The sequence below is a fragment of the Mandrillus leucophaeus genome, unplaced genomic scaffold (genome assembly GCF_000951045.1).
Source record: "Mandrillus leucophaeus isolate KB7577 unplaced genomic scaffold, Mleu.le_1.0 Scaffold838, whole genome shotgun sequence".
NCBI classification, from domain to species: Eukaryota; Metazoa; Chordata; class Mammalia; order Primates; family Cercopithecidae; genus Mandrillus; species Mandrillus leucophaeus.
In genome coordinates, this window is record NW_012109119.1 from 851,917 (window position 1) to 868,497 (window position 16,581).

The 16,581-nt window shown below is 35.4% G+C and overlaps 1 protein-coding gene across 1 annotated transcript in view; it reads right to left on the reverse strand.

Moving 5' to 3' along the window:
- PCNXL4 (pecanex-like 4 (Drosophila)) overlaps nucleotides 1-16,581 on the reverse strand; it is a 42,692-nt gene that overhangs the window by 5,548 nt on the left and 20,563 nt on the right. The window contains exons 3-10 of the mRNA XM_011968311.1: nucleotides 14,357-14,536; nucleotides 13,775-14,262; nucleotides 13,424-13,524; nucleotides 13,183-13,302; nucleotides 10,537-10,900; nucleotides 7,846-7,949; nucleotides 3,929-4,959; nucleotides 3,363-3,549 (exon numbers count right to left, since the gene is read on the reverse strand). Coding sequence (XP_011823701.1) covers nucleotides 3,363-3,549; nucleotides 3,929-4,959; nucleotides 7,846-7,949; nucleotides 10,537-10,900; nucleotides 13,183-13,302; nucleotides 13,424-13,524; nucleotides 13,775-14,262; nucleotides 14,357-14,536 — 2,575 coding nt within the window. The remainder of the gene's footprint in view (nucleotides 1-3,362; nucleotides 3,550-3,928; nucleotides 4,960-7,845; nucleotides 7,950-10,536; nucleotides 10,901-13,182; nucleotides 13,303-13,423; nucleotides 13,525-13,774; nucleotides 14,263-14,356; nucleotides 14,537-16,581) is intronic.

The following is a 16,581-nucleotide window of genomic DNA, read 5'->3' on the forward strand; positions in this document are numbered from 1 at the left end:
TGAGATGGAGTCTCACTCTTGTTGCCCAGGCTGGAGTGCAGTGGTGCGATCTCGGCTCACTGCAACCTCCGCCTCCTGGGTTCAAGTGATTCTCCTGCTTCAGCCTCCCAAGTAGCTGGGATTACAGGTGCCCAAGTAGCTGGGATTACAGGCACCCACCACCACACCCAGCTAATTTTTTTGTAGTTTTAGTAGAGACAGGGTTTCACCATGTTGGCCAGGCTGGTCTCGAACTCCTGACCTCAGATGATCCGCCTGCTTCGGCCTCCCAAAATGCTGGGATTACAGGCATGAACCACTGCACCCAGCCTTATGTTACCCTTTAAAAAAATGCTATTTCTCTATCTTCCTGTAGATTCAAGAATCCAGAAATGAATCATCTGGATTCACTTCCTTTATCCAGTACAGCTTTGCCCCTACTGGCTTCCTCTGTGCAATTATTAGCAAATTACATTCCTATATATTACAGGCCCAATAATACATGAATACATTTTATAGAATTGCTTTTCAAATCAGTTAAGAGAAGAAATATGTCTTTTTCCTCTTTTTTATCATTACACAGTTACTTTTATTGGTGCTCTTTGTTTTTGTGTGTGAATCTGAATTATTGTCTGTGGTCACTTACTTTCAGTCTGAAGAACTCTAGTGTTTCTTGTAAGGTGGGTCTGGTAGCAACAAATTCTGTTTTTGTTTATCTGGAATTTCTTTATTTTGCTTTCATTTTTGAAAGATCCCTTTGTCAGATACAGGGTCCTTGGTTAAGCTTTCTGTTTTGGGGTTAAGGGGGCACTTTGACTATGTCATTCCATGCTTCTGGCCTCCATTGTTTCTGATGACAAATCAGTTGTTAATTTTATATGACTTTCCTTAAAATGTACAAGTAGTTTTTACTTGGTGCTTTCAAGGTTTTCTCCTGGTCTTTGGATTTCCACATTTTTACCATGATGTTATTTGCCTGCGGATCTCTTTGCATTTATTATAAAGTTCACTGAAGTTCCTGGATGTGTAGATTAATGTTTTACAATAAATTTAAGAAGTTTCAGCCATTACTTCACCAAATAATTTTTTTATCCCTTCTCTCTCCTTCTGGTATTAAGTATATGTTGGAGCAGTTAATGGTGTCCTACATTTCTCTGAAGCTCTCTTTCTTTTTATTCATTCTTCTCTCTTCTTTGGATTGCATAATCTCTATTGATCTAGAATCTTCAAGTTCACTATTTCTTCTGCCAGTTCAAATCTATTGTTGAGCTCCTCTAGTGAATTTTTCATTTGGTTCTTTTTTATAATTTCTATCTCTACATACATTCTCTATTTCATGTGAGATTGTCACCATACTGTCCTTTATATCTTCAACCATGGTTTCCTTTGGTTCTCTGGATATATTTATAATGACTACTATGAAATCTTTATTAAATCTGACATCTCTTCCCTCTTACAGGCAAGCCCGGTTGTCTACTTTTTCCCCCATGGTATATGGGTTAGATTTTCCCATTTCTTTGCATATCTCAACTTTTTGTTGAAAATCAGATATTGCAGGTAACACTGTAGAAATTCTGGGTGCTGGTCCTCTTCATTCCTAACTCCAGGGCTTGTTATTATGACGTACTTGTTCAGTGATTGGCTGGCTTACTGTAGTGAAGTCAATCCCCGTCTGCTCCCTACCATCCCCCACCCAGTTTGAAGTCTCAGATACGGCCTCTCATAGAGTACAGTCAAACTGAATGCATACAATTACCTTGGGATGGTTTTGGCAGGGTTATCTTGTCTGTTAAGTGTTCATACCCAGCTATTAAGCTCCACTGATTGCCAGCTGGTTACTCTGCTTTCAACAAAGACCTGAGGCATACATTGCTCCACAGACTGATCCAATTAAATGTGAACTCCTTCAAAGGAATAGCTTTTCATGTGTTTGATCCCAGGAAGGCTCTTTGCTGTTTCTTCCCCTGAAAAAAATCTAGCCAGTTTACCGTTTAGCTTAATGAACCTACCAGTCTCCTAGAAATTAGTTCTCACCACAACCTCCATCGTTTATGTTGTTTTCTTTTTTTGACACTATCATAAAACAGGAAGTCCTCCACTGTTTTTAAGAACATTTTGGGCTTCAATGTGTCTACACTCTGTTGCAGATAAATCAGTTCCTCTGGGAAGAAGAGATTCAGAGCTTTTGTTGCTGTTAGTAATAATTTGCTTCTTCCACTGGGCAAAGTCTCTGAGCCAGAGTTCTGGGTGATAGCATGCTTCTCTCTTGAGTGACCCTTCTGCTTTAGGAGATAAGCACTTGGTGGAGGGAAGGAGTAGCCTCAGGTCTTTCCAGCTTGCCTCTCCCAGCATAGGACCTCCACATTATGAGTGGGCAAGAGTGAGCAAGGCCCCAGTATTTTCAGTGGCACCACACCCAAGATAAAGTCTCCATCCCATAAGTGCAGTGGGCCAGAAGGGAATCTTTGCTTGGACTTCACATGCCTGGAATGTAGCCTCAGCAACAGGTAGCTGGGACAGGATTAAAAATGTTGAACTCCTGCCCTTCCTAGGAAAACAGTCCTCCAACTGGGAGTTGACAGAGAAGAGAGCCTATGTTCTGGGTTGTACCAGTCTGAGGGGAGGTTCCATCTTGCTGAGGTTCAGGTAGGGTAGGTTTTGGTTCAAATACTGCAGTCTCTTACTATTCTCACTGGGTTTTAGCAGATTTTTAAAAATAAATTTATGTTCATTTGCTGTATGCCCTTAGGAGACTTTCTAAGACTTTAAGTGGTTATTTTAAAAAAATATAATTTTCATCAGTTTCACTGGGGAGTGCATTTGCAGAGCTCCTCAAACCATAATGCCAGACAGACAAAACCATGATAAGCTCATAACATTGAATCTTTCATATTGTGTAGACTTGATGACATTTTAAATGTGATAAGAAAAAGTACTAAATCTTAAAGAGTCATCCCCTATTTTAAGTCTCTGGATTTTCACAGGTTAGGTTTGCTTCAATACAGTATAAATGTCAGCAAAATACTTTGCCACTTACAAATAACTTTTTCTAGGAGTCAAATCCAAGTGATAATTCATACATTGAACATAGGAATACAATCCATTTAGTCAAATATGTTATAGCATACTACACATACTTGGCTCTCTTATAGGTCAGGTATTGCACTATGGCTACACATTTTTAATTGGCTCCTCTTCAGTTGGCAAAGGAGAGAAATCAGCTACAGTTCGTCTAGCTTCGCCATAAAGTCATGATTATAAATGCCTTAAAACTGTATCACAACTATAATGTTATATCATTTATCACTTAGTTCAAATACTTTATAACTGACATCCATTCTCTAAGGTTAGTATATATATGCTTAAAAATTTTTTAACCTTACCATATTAGAATCATACCCCAGAGAAAACAAGTATGGCTTTTCTTGTAAAACTGCTTCCTTCCACTTTTCATCAGATACCAAACCAATGTACCAGTCACATTCATATTCTTCAAGGTACTTAATCAGTTCTCTGAAGTCTTCTATTGGACCTAAACTTGCTTTATCAATCATTAGTTTCAGAGTATACCTAAAAAATGGAGAACCGAAGAATTTTAGAATATTTGTTGTCAACTTTATGGATCAAATAGATTTTGTTAAATCAATATTTTAAGACATTGAACTGAAATCGTATCTATCTCAGCTAAAAAGTGGAGGGAGAAATGATGCAGTTAAGGTGAAGAAATCAGTAAGCCATAAAAAAAAATAGATTTTCCATATTAACAAAACCAAAGGAAGCACAAAGTAAAGCGTACTCTTGATATAATCACACTACACATGAAACTTTTTTTCATTTTGAAGAAAGTAAATTTTAAAAAACTAGAACCAACTGTCTTCTTGTACGTGATTTAGAAAAATCAATATTTTTCCGCCAATGTTATATCTTACATATGATCTAAATGGATTACCTGAATGCTTTCAGTGCTAGTTGAAACAGCTCTGGCTTTTCTGTGAGCCAGTCCAAAGCAACAGACCAAGGCAAAACACCACTGTAAACCCTCAATATATGACCAGGACTAGGAGCCATATTGTCTATTCCAAAAAAACTAAAATAACAAGTCATTACTGTATGAACATAAAAGTCTTTTAAAACTTTGTCGTTGGCAATTTCTTCCAATACATTTGAGGCCTTTTCTTCTGAATGAAAACATTCCAATTGCCTTAAAACAAATTGGTACCAGTCTTCTGGAAATAACGAGCTCAACTCCTTCATTTTGGAATTGGGCATACAGCTAGTCCTCCACTCTGCAGGTAAGCACACTAAGTGAGAATGTGAACAACTGAATTCCATGAGCGGAATATATGGCATGTCCTCTTGTTTTCCTTTGTCAACAGCAGGGTATCCTAATAGAACTGCTTTGTAAAGATCGTTTTCAGGAACAGTGCCTGTAGAATGATCACCAACCCTCTGTGATTCTACTGATCCTGGAATAAATGAGTTTGTACCTGGCAAATCTTTCAACTGTTTTTCTTCTATTACTTTTTTGATAGTTGGCTCATCATCAAAAATATTGTCATCAGACCAGTCATCAAAAGTTTCTGAATTTAAACTATCTACGTCTTCTGGGGATTTGGGAGGTGGCGAAGTGTTCGAAGCAGGCAAGATTAGAGGTGCTTTCCCTTTATTTTCAGTGTTGTGAACATTCTCTTTCATGCCAGGCCTTTTGGAGCAGTATTGAACAAGTATCCACACGAGTACTTTAATGAGGTCACCTTTAAATTCTTTTAAGTTTTCATGAGAATCAATTACGCCTGATAGAACATTCCTGGCATCAGAATACAATTTCACAGGCAAAACAGTACAGGGTGTCAAGACATTTCCAAAGTGTTCATTAAGGGAACATACTCCTGTGTATTCTTGCTCAAAAGCATCTTCAAAAACTTCATCAACTCTGCGAGCTTCTGCAGTATGACAGGATGTTTCCTGCAATTCTAACCCCTAAAGAAGAAATAAAAAATACTTGTTTATAATCATTTATTACACAGAATACAGCAACTAGTCTTGAAAATGCCCATAGATTCTCATCACAAAAATATGGAAAGTGACAAAAACAATTTCTTTAACTCAAGAGCAACATCCTGACTTAAAGTTAACGGCACTTAACACATTTGATTCTGGATAGGATTAAAAATAATGCTACTATTTTTTTGAAAATATTATGGAAATTCTACTAGAAATTGGGCAAATTTATTAGGTATGAATATAATTTTAAAAGACTATATCCATAGTTAAGAGTGAGCCACACAGTAAAAACTTTCAAATTATAATCCTGGAGGAGAAAAAAGCAAAATTAGAATTCTACAGTATATACAGTATATACAGTAGTATTATATCCTTTCCATCCCACTTTATGAGACTAACAGCATTATTCAATGTATGGATGTGCCAGAATTTATCATTCTCCTGTTCCAGATTTCTAACATCATAATGCAGATTTACTTCTTTGATTACTTTGGTTACTGCTATGTCAGTAGTGCCTAAACCAGTATCTGGTACACAATGGGTATGCAACAAATATATGCTGAGTGAATGAATATTATCAATATATCCTTACATAAATTTTAAACACATTTTGATTACCTCCATAGAAGGAATCACTTGAAAAGGATGTATCAGGTCACTATTTACTATTATAATTGCTATTGCTAATTTATGTATTTTTACAAACCTGTCAGTGCCTTCAGAACTTGTTTTTAAGTCACAGCTCTACCAGGTGGCTGGCACACAACTTGAGCAGGTCACCTACCCTCTGTGAGATTCCTTTTTCCTCTGTTTCAAAGGAAAATAATCCTAGTGCATATGGTTGTGACGGTTGCATGCTTTGTAAATTTTAAAGTATTAATTGTTAACAGATGGCATAGCCTAACCCAGCTTGCATCAAAAAAAGACAGAAAAAAAGAGTAGCATCAAAAAGTATATTTTTAAACCACGTATGTCACAGAGCACAAAGGATCAATCAACATTATTAGGTATTATTAAACCATATCATTTTTAAATAGAATAAAAATAAGTAATCAAAATGTCCTCAATATTTTTTGTCTTCTCGTATGGGTTAGACTAGAACAGAGGTTCTCAATCTGTAGGTGAGTCAGCATCACTTGAGAGTGCTCTTTGAAATACAGATTGCTGAGCCCACTCCCAAAGTTTCTAACTTAGCAAGTTCAGGGTAGGGCTCAAGAATTTCCACTTCTAACAAGTTCTCAGGAAGTATTACTAATACTAGTCTGGGCACTGCATTTTGAGAATCACTGGACTAGAGAGACAGCTTTTTAGTCACTAGTGATTTTATCCAATCTGTGCTAGTACAAGAAATTAACTTATAATTCATTAAAAAAAAATTTTTTTTTTGTTAAAGGCCTATTGTGTGCCAGGCACTGTTTTGGGGGCTTAGGATGTATTCCTGAACAAAAACAAGAGATCCCTGTGCTTGTGATACTTATAAAGTGAGGGACATGGGTAATCAACAGTAAAACTAATAAGTAAATTATATAGTTTGTGAGAAGGTATAAGTACTATAAAAATAAGGAAAAAGTAAGGCAAGGCAAGGGGGATTGGGAGTGCTGGGATAAGAGTGGGAGTGTAATTTTAAATATGATGGCCATAGGAGAGGTCACTGAGGAGGTGACATTTGAGCAAAAACCTGAAAGTGGTGAGGGAGGGAGTTAGATGATTATCTGAAAGCAGAGTGTTTCAGGCAGAGGGAATAGCCAGTAGGCTGGAATAGAGTGAGAGGGTTAAAGTAATAGAGAAGGCCAAAGAGGGAATAGGAAGTCTGGCCATTTAGAGCCTGGCTTTTACTCTGAATGAAAGAAGAGATCCACTGCAAGGTTTTGAGTACAGAAGTGACATGGTTTGACTTAGATTTTAAAGATCATTCTGGTTGACAGTATACTGTAGGGGCACACAGGTGGAAGCAGGACAACCAATTAGGAGGTTATTTCAATTACCCAGGTAAGGGATCAAGGTGGCTGGGACCAAGGTGGTAAAAAGAGATGGGATACAGAATATGGTTTAAAGGTGGAGCCCACAGGATTTCTTGTTGGACTGGGTGTGGAAGTATACAAGTAAAAAAGGAGTCAAACACGACTCTAGTATTTTTGGCCTGAACAACCAGAAGGACAGAGTTGTCATCAAGGACTGCTAGGCTCTGGGACACACTGGTGTTAAAAGGTCAAAGAAAAGAGAAGGAACCACAAAGTAGAGAAGTAACCCACGAAACAAGTGAAGAGAAGAGAACAGCTGTGTAAAATGCTGCTGATGGTTCAAATAAGACTCGTTCTGAGAGTTGATCACTGGAGTTAGCAATGTGCCAGTCACTAGCGACCTTGACAAGAGCAGGTCGGGTGGAGTAGCAGGGTCAAAAACCTACAGTAAGTTGAAGACAGAATGGAAGAAATTAAATTGGAGATACAACTATAAGCAGCTCTAATAAGGCCATTTGCTCTTCAAGGAAGGAGAGAAATATAGTATAGCAGGTAGGGGCAGTAGGATTAGAATACAGTTTTTATTGAGAATGCTTAAATGATATAGGAGTTAAAAAACGTTACTGATTCACACTTTTGAGATGCTCAGCTAGAGAGAGGTAACAAGAATAGGACCGGAAGGAATGGAAGCAGGTATATTTTGTTATCATGCTCTATTATACAATTAACAGTCCACCCATCAACATATGCTTATTGAAATATACTTTAAAAATCCCTAGGTGTTTTCACAGGTAATTGAAAAGATATTCTTCTTTGAAACTGGTGTTTGATGTGAACATAACAAGTAAAATTTTACACATGAACTATAAAAATACTAGAGATGTTTTAAATGCACACTGACCTTAATGTTAATACAGCAGTAAGTATAGCCACATTCCAGAATCCTTATCCATATTAAACGATCCTGAAAACGGCCCAAGTAATGAGATCCAGGTAGGAGGAGACCTACAACAAATTAGAAAAAAAAGAAAATCACTTTTCAAGCTTCTTTTATTTTTGCCATGTGAATCTTCAAAACTGAAAAGACATCTAGAACTGATTCACGACTCCTACCCTATCATTAGGTCATGAACAGAAATAACTACTCACTGCGTATCAAGAGGCATTAAATTAACTCTTTACAAGAGCAGCTGGAACAGACAATCTGCAGGTGATAATACATAAAAATTCAAGGATTTTCCAGAAAAACAAATTAGAAGTTGTTGTATAAAGTCTTAAATACGTGTTAATTATATTAGGAAAAGTATCGAGTTTATAAAAGTCAGCTTGACAGTCATGACTTAAAATATCTTTGACATTTTTATATACATGCATATGAACATATAAAAGTGTTTTATGGTTTAAAAAATGTACATAAAATGTTACCACACTGTATACTTTTTAAATTTAGTTTTTCTCTTTTATTAACGAAATTCGCCCACATCTATGGCAAACAGCTAAAATTTATTATAACTGCTGTCGAAAATATACTGTATCAATTTAATTGAATTTGAGTATTCATTTCCTCATTGATAAACTTTTCAGATGTTTCCAACTTTTCACTATTATAAGTAACATTGCAGAAATTATCTTTGTGCAAGTCTGCTTGTACAACATGTGGTTCAGAACAGTGTTAACATACCAGAACCGACTGCTATTCTTCAAAAGGTCTGCTTATATGGTTGGTCCTTGCCTGGCATCTGGGAACCCCCTACCTGGTAAGAGTCTCCCATTGTGTCTACCTGTACAAACAATACAGTATATACTGAACACCTGCTCTCCTTTTGGGATTCTGGAGTATTGGTATGTGCTAGGCAGATAGTGCCTGCAGGACCAGCCTGCAATAAAAGCCCTGGGCATTGAGTCTCAAATGAGCTTCTCTGGCAGTCAACACACACTTGTTGCCAGGGAATTAAGCACATTCTGTGTGACTCTGTGCAACTCCTGGACACTTGCACCCAGTCTCTTTTACTCCTTGTGATTTTTCCCTTTGAGGATTTTGCTCTGCATCCTTTTGCTGTAATAAATCTTAGCTGTGAGTTCTAGTGAACCGTCAAACCTGGAGTAGTCTTGAGGACCCCCAAAACACATGTACTAGAATTTCTGTAGAACTGGAATCACTAAATCATGGAATCAGAAATGGAATCCCTCAGCCATGGGATATGTACATCTTTATTACAGACTACCATTTAACTCTTCAAAGTGGTTGTAAAAATTTACATTTCCTTCCAGAAAAGTCTGAAAGTTCTTATTCCCCATGCCCTAGCCAATAGTTGGTAGTGTCAAATTGTTTACATTTTTGCCACTCTGATGTATGTGAAATATTATCTCATTGCTTTTTTCCCCACCAGAAAATACTTTATAATACACTTCTTGGTTGAATATAATTGGTTTGATAATAAAGTATAATTTTTATCTAATTACTATTTCTGATGGGAGTTTAACCTCATAGGTGTTTTAAAAAGTAGAATAGCATTATATAATGAAAATTAATTAGCACTGGATAAAAGTATTATAAGTATAGACTATTTTCTATAAGAAAAATGACTATTCATAAAACATTTGTACTACAAAGATAAAATATTTTTCTTCTCATAAATCATCTTACATAATAATAAGAAAAGTTCAACCCCAAGTAAGCATTTTATTAAAACTCTAATCTTAAATTGCTACTCTGACTAGAATGAGTTTGTCAGAAAGTTATCTGTCACTTTAAAAACAAGTTTCAAGGGTTAAAGCACAAGGTAGGAGATGACACACTAGTGTCATCAATTTTATACCTTATCTAAAACCAACCTTGAGAAGTACAATACAGTTAAAATTTATAGTTAGTGTTTGACAAAAGCATTAAAACTCATAAAATTAGTTTACGGTCATCAAAAACCTATTTTCTTGCTAATAACTGCATAGTATTTCATTTTGGGAGGCTACCTTACCTACTGATCACTGACCAAAGTTTTTGTTATCCTGTCCAGTTATCTTGTCAGACTGCTTTAAAGTCTCTATAACTTGTAAAGTATGAATAAAATTCCCTCTGCTCCTCAAGCGGATATTATGTAAAGCTAGTTTTCACTAAACTTTATGAATGTATGCTATTGCATCTACTTGACATGAACTCATTATAAATTCATGGAAATCCTGGGGGAAAGGTGTTTCCATGTTTCAATGATGCAATTGTAATCTGAATTTATTCAAGAAAACGTATTTAAAAAATTATCAAATCACTTTAATAAAAATTTCCCCAAGTATTTTTATTTTGTAACTTAATTTAGATGAAAACAAGGAGCAGGAGATAAACTTCTAATTTCATATTTAGTCCTTCTGCCTACACATCAAATTGTTATGGTTGCTATGCTATCTTATGGTTGGATAAAACTACACATCAAATTGTTATGGTTGCTATGCTATCTTATGGTTGGATAAAACTACACACCAAATTTTTATGGTTGCTATGCTATCTTATGGTTGGATAAAAAGACTGTTTCCTGTTTGTTATTTTTTTGTACTTTAAATACATCAGTGAGAAATTCTTGAGCACAACTCATTTACTTACCTAAACTTCCAGCTGCCATTGCAGTCTGCAGCACGGCAGTCAACCTGGGCACCATTTGGTAGTAGTACACTGTATCTGCACACACACAGGCTGTGGTGCCCGCTGCTCCTGGCCAACTCTGAATAGGTCGGGGAAACCCCACCAAGAACACAGGAAGGGTGAAAAGGGGGAGTAAGGGAGAAGAGAGTAGTGTAGAAAAAACTATGATGACCAACACGAATGGAGAAAAGATAATGTTGAGTATACATAAAGTGGCAGTTGTTTTTCGACGTTGTTTTTTCTCTGTCCATGATGTCAAAAGTACAGTCACGGCAAACTGCAATTTAGAGATGAACCGAATCAAACGATCACGTATGATACCAACCTGTAGAAACGTAAAAATTATTTTTATCTATCCTTAAAGATTTTTCATGAATTTTCAAGATCATATAAGAAAGACTATACAGTAATTTTATTATTGCCCCAATATTTTTGAAGAAATAGATCTTATTCTTTGATTCTTTGTTAATTTTCTCCAACCTCACAATTAATAAACAAGACTACATTTTAAAGTTTGGACTTTCTTTAAAAAAAAAAAAACAGTAACAGTAAAAAGAGCTGACAGTGTACTAACTATGTTTTAAGGTTGAACCACTGTAGGCCACAAATTAGATAATGCAGAAATTGACAAGTTCCTAGAAAGACACAAATTACTAAAACTGGCTCAAGAAGAAATAAAAAATCTGAATAACCTACAAAAAGTAAAGATATTGAATAATTTAAAAACTACCCACAGAGAGAAGCTGAGGCTCAGATGGCTTCAATACAAAATATTACATACCACAAAACATTTCAGATACATATTGAATACTACAGAACACTTACGAATAATCAATACCTATCCTTCACCACCTTCTACCAGAAAATAGAAGAGTATGGAACATGTCCTAACTCATTTCAGGGAATCAGTACTACCCTGACACATAAACCAGGCAATGATATCACAAGGAAAGAAATCTAGATAAACACATCCCTCCTCCCTCCTTAGCCTCCCAAAGTGCTGGGATTAAAGGTGTGATCCACCACGTCCAGCCAGAGAAGCATATGTTCTAAGAAAGGTGTTTTGCAGTATCTTGAAGTATTAAACATGGAGTTCCTATATGACCAGGAATTCCAATCCTAGGTACATATACCCAAGATAAATGAAAACATATGCTCACAAATAATGAGATTCGTCATTGAGTGAATATTATACAGCGTATATACACAAACCTAGGTGATATAGCCTACTACATACCTAGGCTATATGGTATAACCTATTGCTCATAGACTACAAACCTGTACTAAATGTTACAGTACTGAATACCGTAGGCAACTGTAACACAATGGTAAGTATTTGTGTATCTAAACATTGAAATTGTACAGTAAAAATACATTATAAAAGATAAAAAATGGTACACTTGAATAGGGCACTTACTATGAATGGGGCTTGCAGCACTAGAAGTTGCTCTAAGTTAGTGAGTGAGTGGTGAATGAATGTGAAGTCCTAGGTCATTACTATACACTACTGTAGATTTTAAAAACACTGTACTCTTAGGTTACTCTAAATTTATTTTAAAAATATTTTTGATTCTTCAATAATAAATTAACCTCAGCTTACCATAACTTTATTTTATAAACTTTTTTACTTTTTGACTCTTTTGTAATGACACTTAGCTTAAAACACATTGTACAGCTACTCAACATTTTTTCTTTATATCCCTATTCTGTAAGCTTTTTTCTATTTTAAAATTTTTAACTTTTAAAACTTTTTTGTCAAAAATGAAGATACAAAAACACACATCAGTCTAGGCCTACAGAGGGTCAGATCACTAATATCACTGTCTTCCACCTCCACATCTTGTTCCACTGGAAAGTCTTCAGGGGCAATAACATACATAGAACTGTCATCTCCTGTGATAACAATGACTTCTTCTGGAATACCTCCTGAAGGACCTGTCTGAGGTTGTTTCACAGTCAACTTTTTTTTTTTTTTTTAATACATAGGAATATACTCTAAAATAATGATAAAAAGCACACTAAATACATAAATTGTAGTTGCTTATTGTCAGGTATTACATGCTGTACACAACTGTACATGCTATACTTTTATATGACTGGCAGCCTAGTAGGCTTGTTTAAACCAGCATCACCACAAACATGTGAGTAATGAGCTACCCTACAAGGGCTATGCCACTAGGTGATAGGAATTTTTCATCTCCATTATAATCTTATCAAACCACCGTTGTATACGTGGTCTGTCATTGACCAAAACGTCCTTATGCAGTGCATGACTGCACTGATACATGCTATAACATGAATGAACCTTGAAAACATAAAAGTGAAAGAAGCCAGATGCAAAAGATCACATGCTGCAGAATTCCATTCATGGGAAATATCTAAAATATGCAAATCCATAAAGACAGAAAGTAGATTAGTAGATTCTGGGAGTAGGCGAGATGGAGAGGGGAGATGGGAAATAACAGTTGAGGTTTCTTTTTGGGATGTTGAAAATGTTCTAAAATTAGATTGCAGTGATGACTACAAAACTGTATATACACCACTAAATGGATAAATATTACAGTATGTAAAAGATACTTCAGTAAAGCTGTTAAAAGACACATTTACCAGTAAGAGTCTGATTCCTGTATCCAGGTTTCTGTTCCACCATATGTCTGTACTGGAGATCAAATGTACTGTTGATACAATGACTGTCTCCAATAAAGCATTTTCTGTATTCTGCCATACCTGCAGTATACAAATTATTCATTTTTATCAGGTAGAATTAGATAATCTAAGCAAACTATTAAACAAAATTACAATAAAACTTAGCAATAGGAAAATACTATTAAACACATATTAGGATTACCATTCTAAAGGCTCTTGTGAATCCAATAGAGACAGACACTGAGTGGAGCCCTTGTAAGGAACTGTCCAATGAGAGAAATGCTATCATGGCAAAAGGTGATACTAAAACAAAACAAAGAGAAATTTAATTAAGGCAAAACAGCTCCTTCTACCATATTTTATTTTGGCAAATATACATTTTTTCTGAGCACATTTAAGCAATGAACTAAAAAAGCTAATAAACAAAAAACCAAAACATAAAAGAACACTTGTATGTGGTATAATACCACACAAATATGGGAATTCAGTAATATTTTTGAATACTTCCAGGATATGATTTGTAACACAAGGTTAATAGACTTTATCTTCCTACCTAAAGTTAGCAAAATCCGTCTGACAATACCAATCTTCATGAGCCTAGTTTGCTTCTCAAAGAATACAGTCACAGTTTGCACATCCTTCGGATAAAAAGGATTTCGGAAAATTCCAATGATATACACGCTTTGAATTTCTCTAAGTATCCACAGTATTATAAGTAATATCATCAAACCATAGCCCACAATAGCCTGGGAACTGCTCTTAGAAATCTGTGAGAAGCCAGCAAAGTGATGAAGCAAACCAGTTTCTAAAAGAGCGAAGACTAATATAATGATGTAGAAAAGGCATTCCTTCCATGAAAAATGTTTTTCTGGACCACTGGGTAAATTCTTAGATTTGGTTCCAATTTTGTGACCCACATCACTTAAGTTCAGACTCAGCAAGAAACCAAATCCAGTCATGAAAAGAACCACACCAACAGTGCTTGGAATGAAATATGATGTTACAGCTGTTCCAGCAGACAAGATGAACATTACTAATAACCTGTAGAGAAAAAAAAGAAAAAAAGATTTACTTGAAAAGAAAAATGTTCTTTAAGAATAAGTTACATATAACATCAATATTTAAAAATAAATACCGTAGGTGGGTTGACATAGATGAGCCTCCAAGGCCGAACTCTAAAATCTGCTCCATTGCCCATAAGAAAAGTGCATCGGGTGGGGGCAGAATCCCAAGTGCCCACAGAAAGGGTAAGAATACAAACAAGATGTGTAAAATCTGATTCATTTGTTCTAGAGCTGGCATATTTACCATAAACCTACGAAAAAAGAACATTTAAATCACACGAAATATATAGAAGAGGATCTTTTAAGGAAAAGCAAAGCAACACAGAATAACACCACACTCCCTTCCAAAAAAAAAAAAACCACACACACACGCTACATACATAGTCTTAGTCCCAACTTTTAAATGATCAATACATACAAATTGTGACAAGTGTCCTTCTACATCAGCAACTACCCCTACACAATTGTGTACAAGCTTAGCATTTAGAGAATATGTGAACTCAAATGTGTAAAGGAGGAGGAAGTAATTAAAAGCCATCATTGAGTAGTAAGTAAATTGAATACAGGAATTTGTAAAACTGAACAACTGAGGCCAGAGCATAAACATTTCTCCCCTAAATGTCTAAACTACTACATTGGCTGAAATTCTACCAATGATTCTTCAGAGTTTTAAAATTTTATAATTTAAAATTTCAAGTAACTTTGGAAAGTCATAGCCTTACTCACATTCATACATTAGCAGCTAAAAAAAAAGGGGGAAAGCTCTTCTCTTCCTCTTTGTCTTGTACTGTCCTGTTCCCAGAATTTAACATTGGAATGGTTAATATCAGAAATGAGCAACTCAGGTTATGACTGTATCTCTGCAGGTTAACCTAACAACTTAACTAGCATTGACAGCACTGTTCCATTTTGCATAAGCAGTGGTATGAATTTGAGAACACAAACTTGCACATTACAATCTCCTCATAAAGGAGTGACTACCTCTACCTTAAGTGGAAAAACTCAAACTTGGCCCCTGTCTCTTATACACATCTAGATGTGTATAAGAGACAGGGATATAATATAGTAATGGCATTGTATGTTTGCTCACACAGATGTCAGGACTATGCCAACTAATGTGCTCTGCCTCATAATGTATGCCCTTCAAATTTTTATAAGCAGAGAATTAATGAACACAAGATTAACAATGTGATACTAAATTAGAGGACAATACTTTTTTATAAAATAAAATTCATTTCATTCTGAGTAGAAACCAAGTAACAACAAAATCAAGAAAATCAAACCATACATACATAGTAAGCCACAGGAAGGTCAAGGAAAACATGGAGATTGGTACAGTCTTTTTATTTTTTCCCCAAGACAACACCCCTCTATCAAGAATAGGATAATTTGTGTAAAAAGAACGTGCGCTCATGAAACCTTTTATCAAAACTAGATTCTACCCCTAAATCTCTTTTGGTCCTTTAACAATAAGCAATGGCAAAGTAAAGTATTTATATTCAAGGATAACATAATTGAAGTAATCAAACATTGTGATTATTTTCTTGTATATAGGACTTAGCTCCAAATGGATCATTATTGTGGTTAATTCTTTAATATGGAAAAACATTTAAATTATAATATTTCTGATAATGTAATAAAAATGTTCTAGGGTAAAAAAAATCTCAGCCCTTAAGATGACAATTTAGTTTGGAACCTAACAGCTATAAAAATGTTTCAAATTCTGCACACTCACTAAGATCCACATGTCAAGAAAAAAGATGTTTTCTACAGTGGCTAAGATGATGTACATGTGTATCATTCATTCAAACAATTCCCGAGTGTCTGAGCTAAGCACTGGAGATATAATGTTTTTGATAAAAATTAAAATGCACAGAAAAAGTCATTTAAAAGTATTATTACACAACTGTACTAGGTAAAGAATGGGGAAGGAAAAGATTACCACGTTGTGGGGTTCACCTCTTCCGTTTCCTTTCGTATCTTCTGAAATAAAACTAAGAAACAATTTACCTGTCAACTGGCCAAATTTGAAGGGTCCATGCATTTCATACATCATTTGGCTGCAGTATCACACCTATTGTCTAGAGATGATCTCAATTCTATTATTTTCTGAATCAAAAGTGAAACCGAAGGTAATTTTTCTGGATAAAATAGTCATTTTCTTCTCTAAAAATAGATGTGGGGACTGGCTTTGTCTTTTCAGTTACAGTTAAAAAAACAAACACAAATAACTCTTTGTAATTATCAAATCTTAAACATTAAAACTGTGTATTAAATCCAACAAGATTTTAGTAAA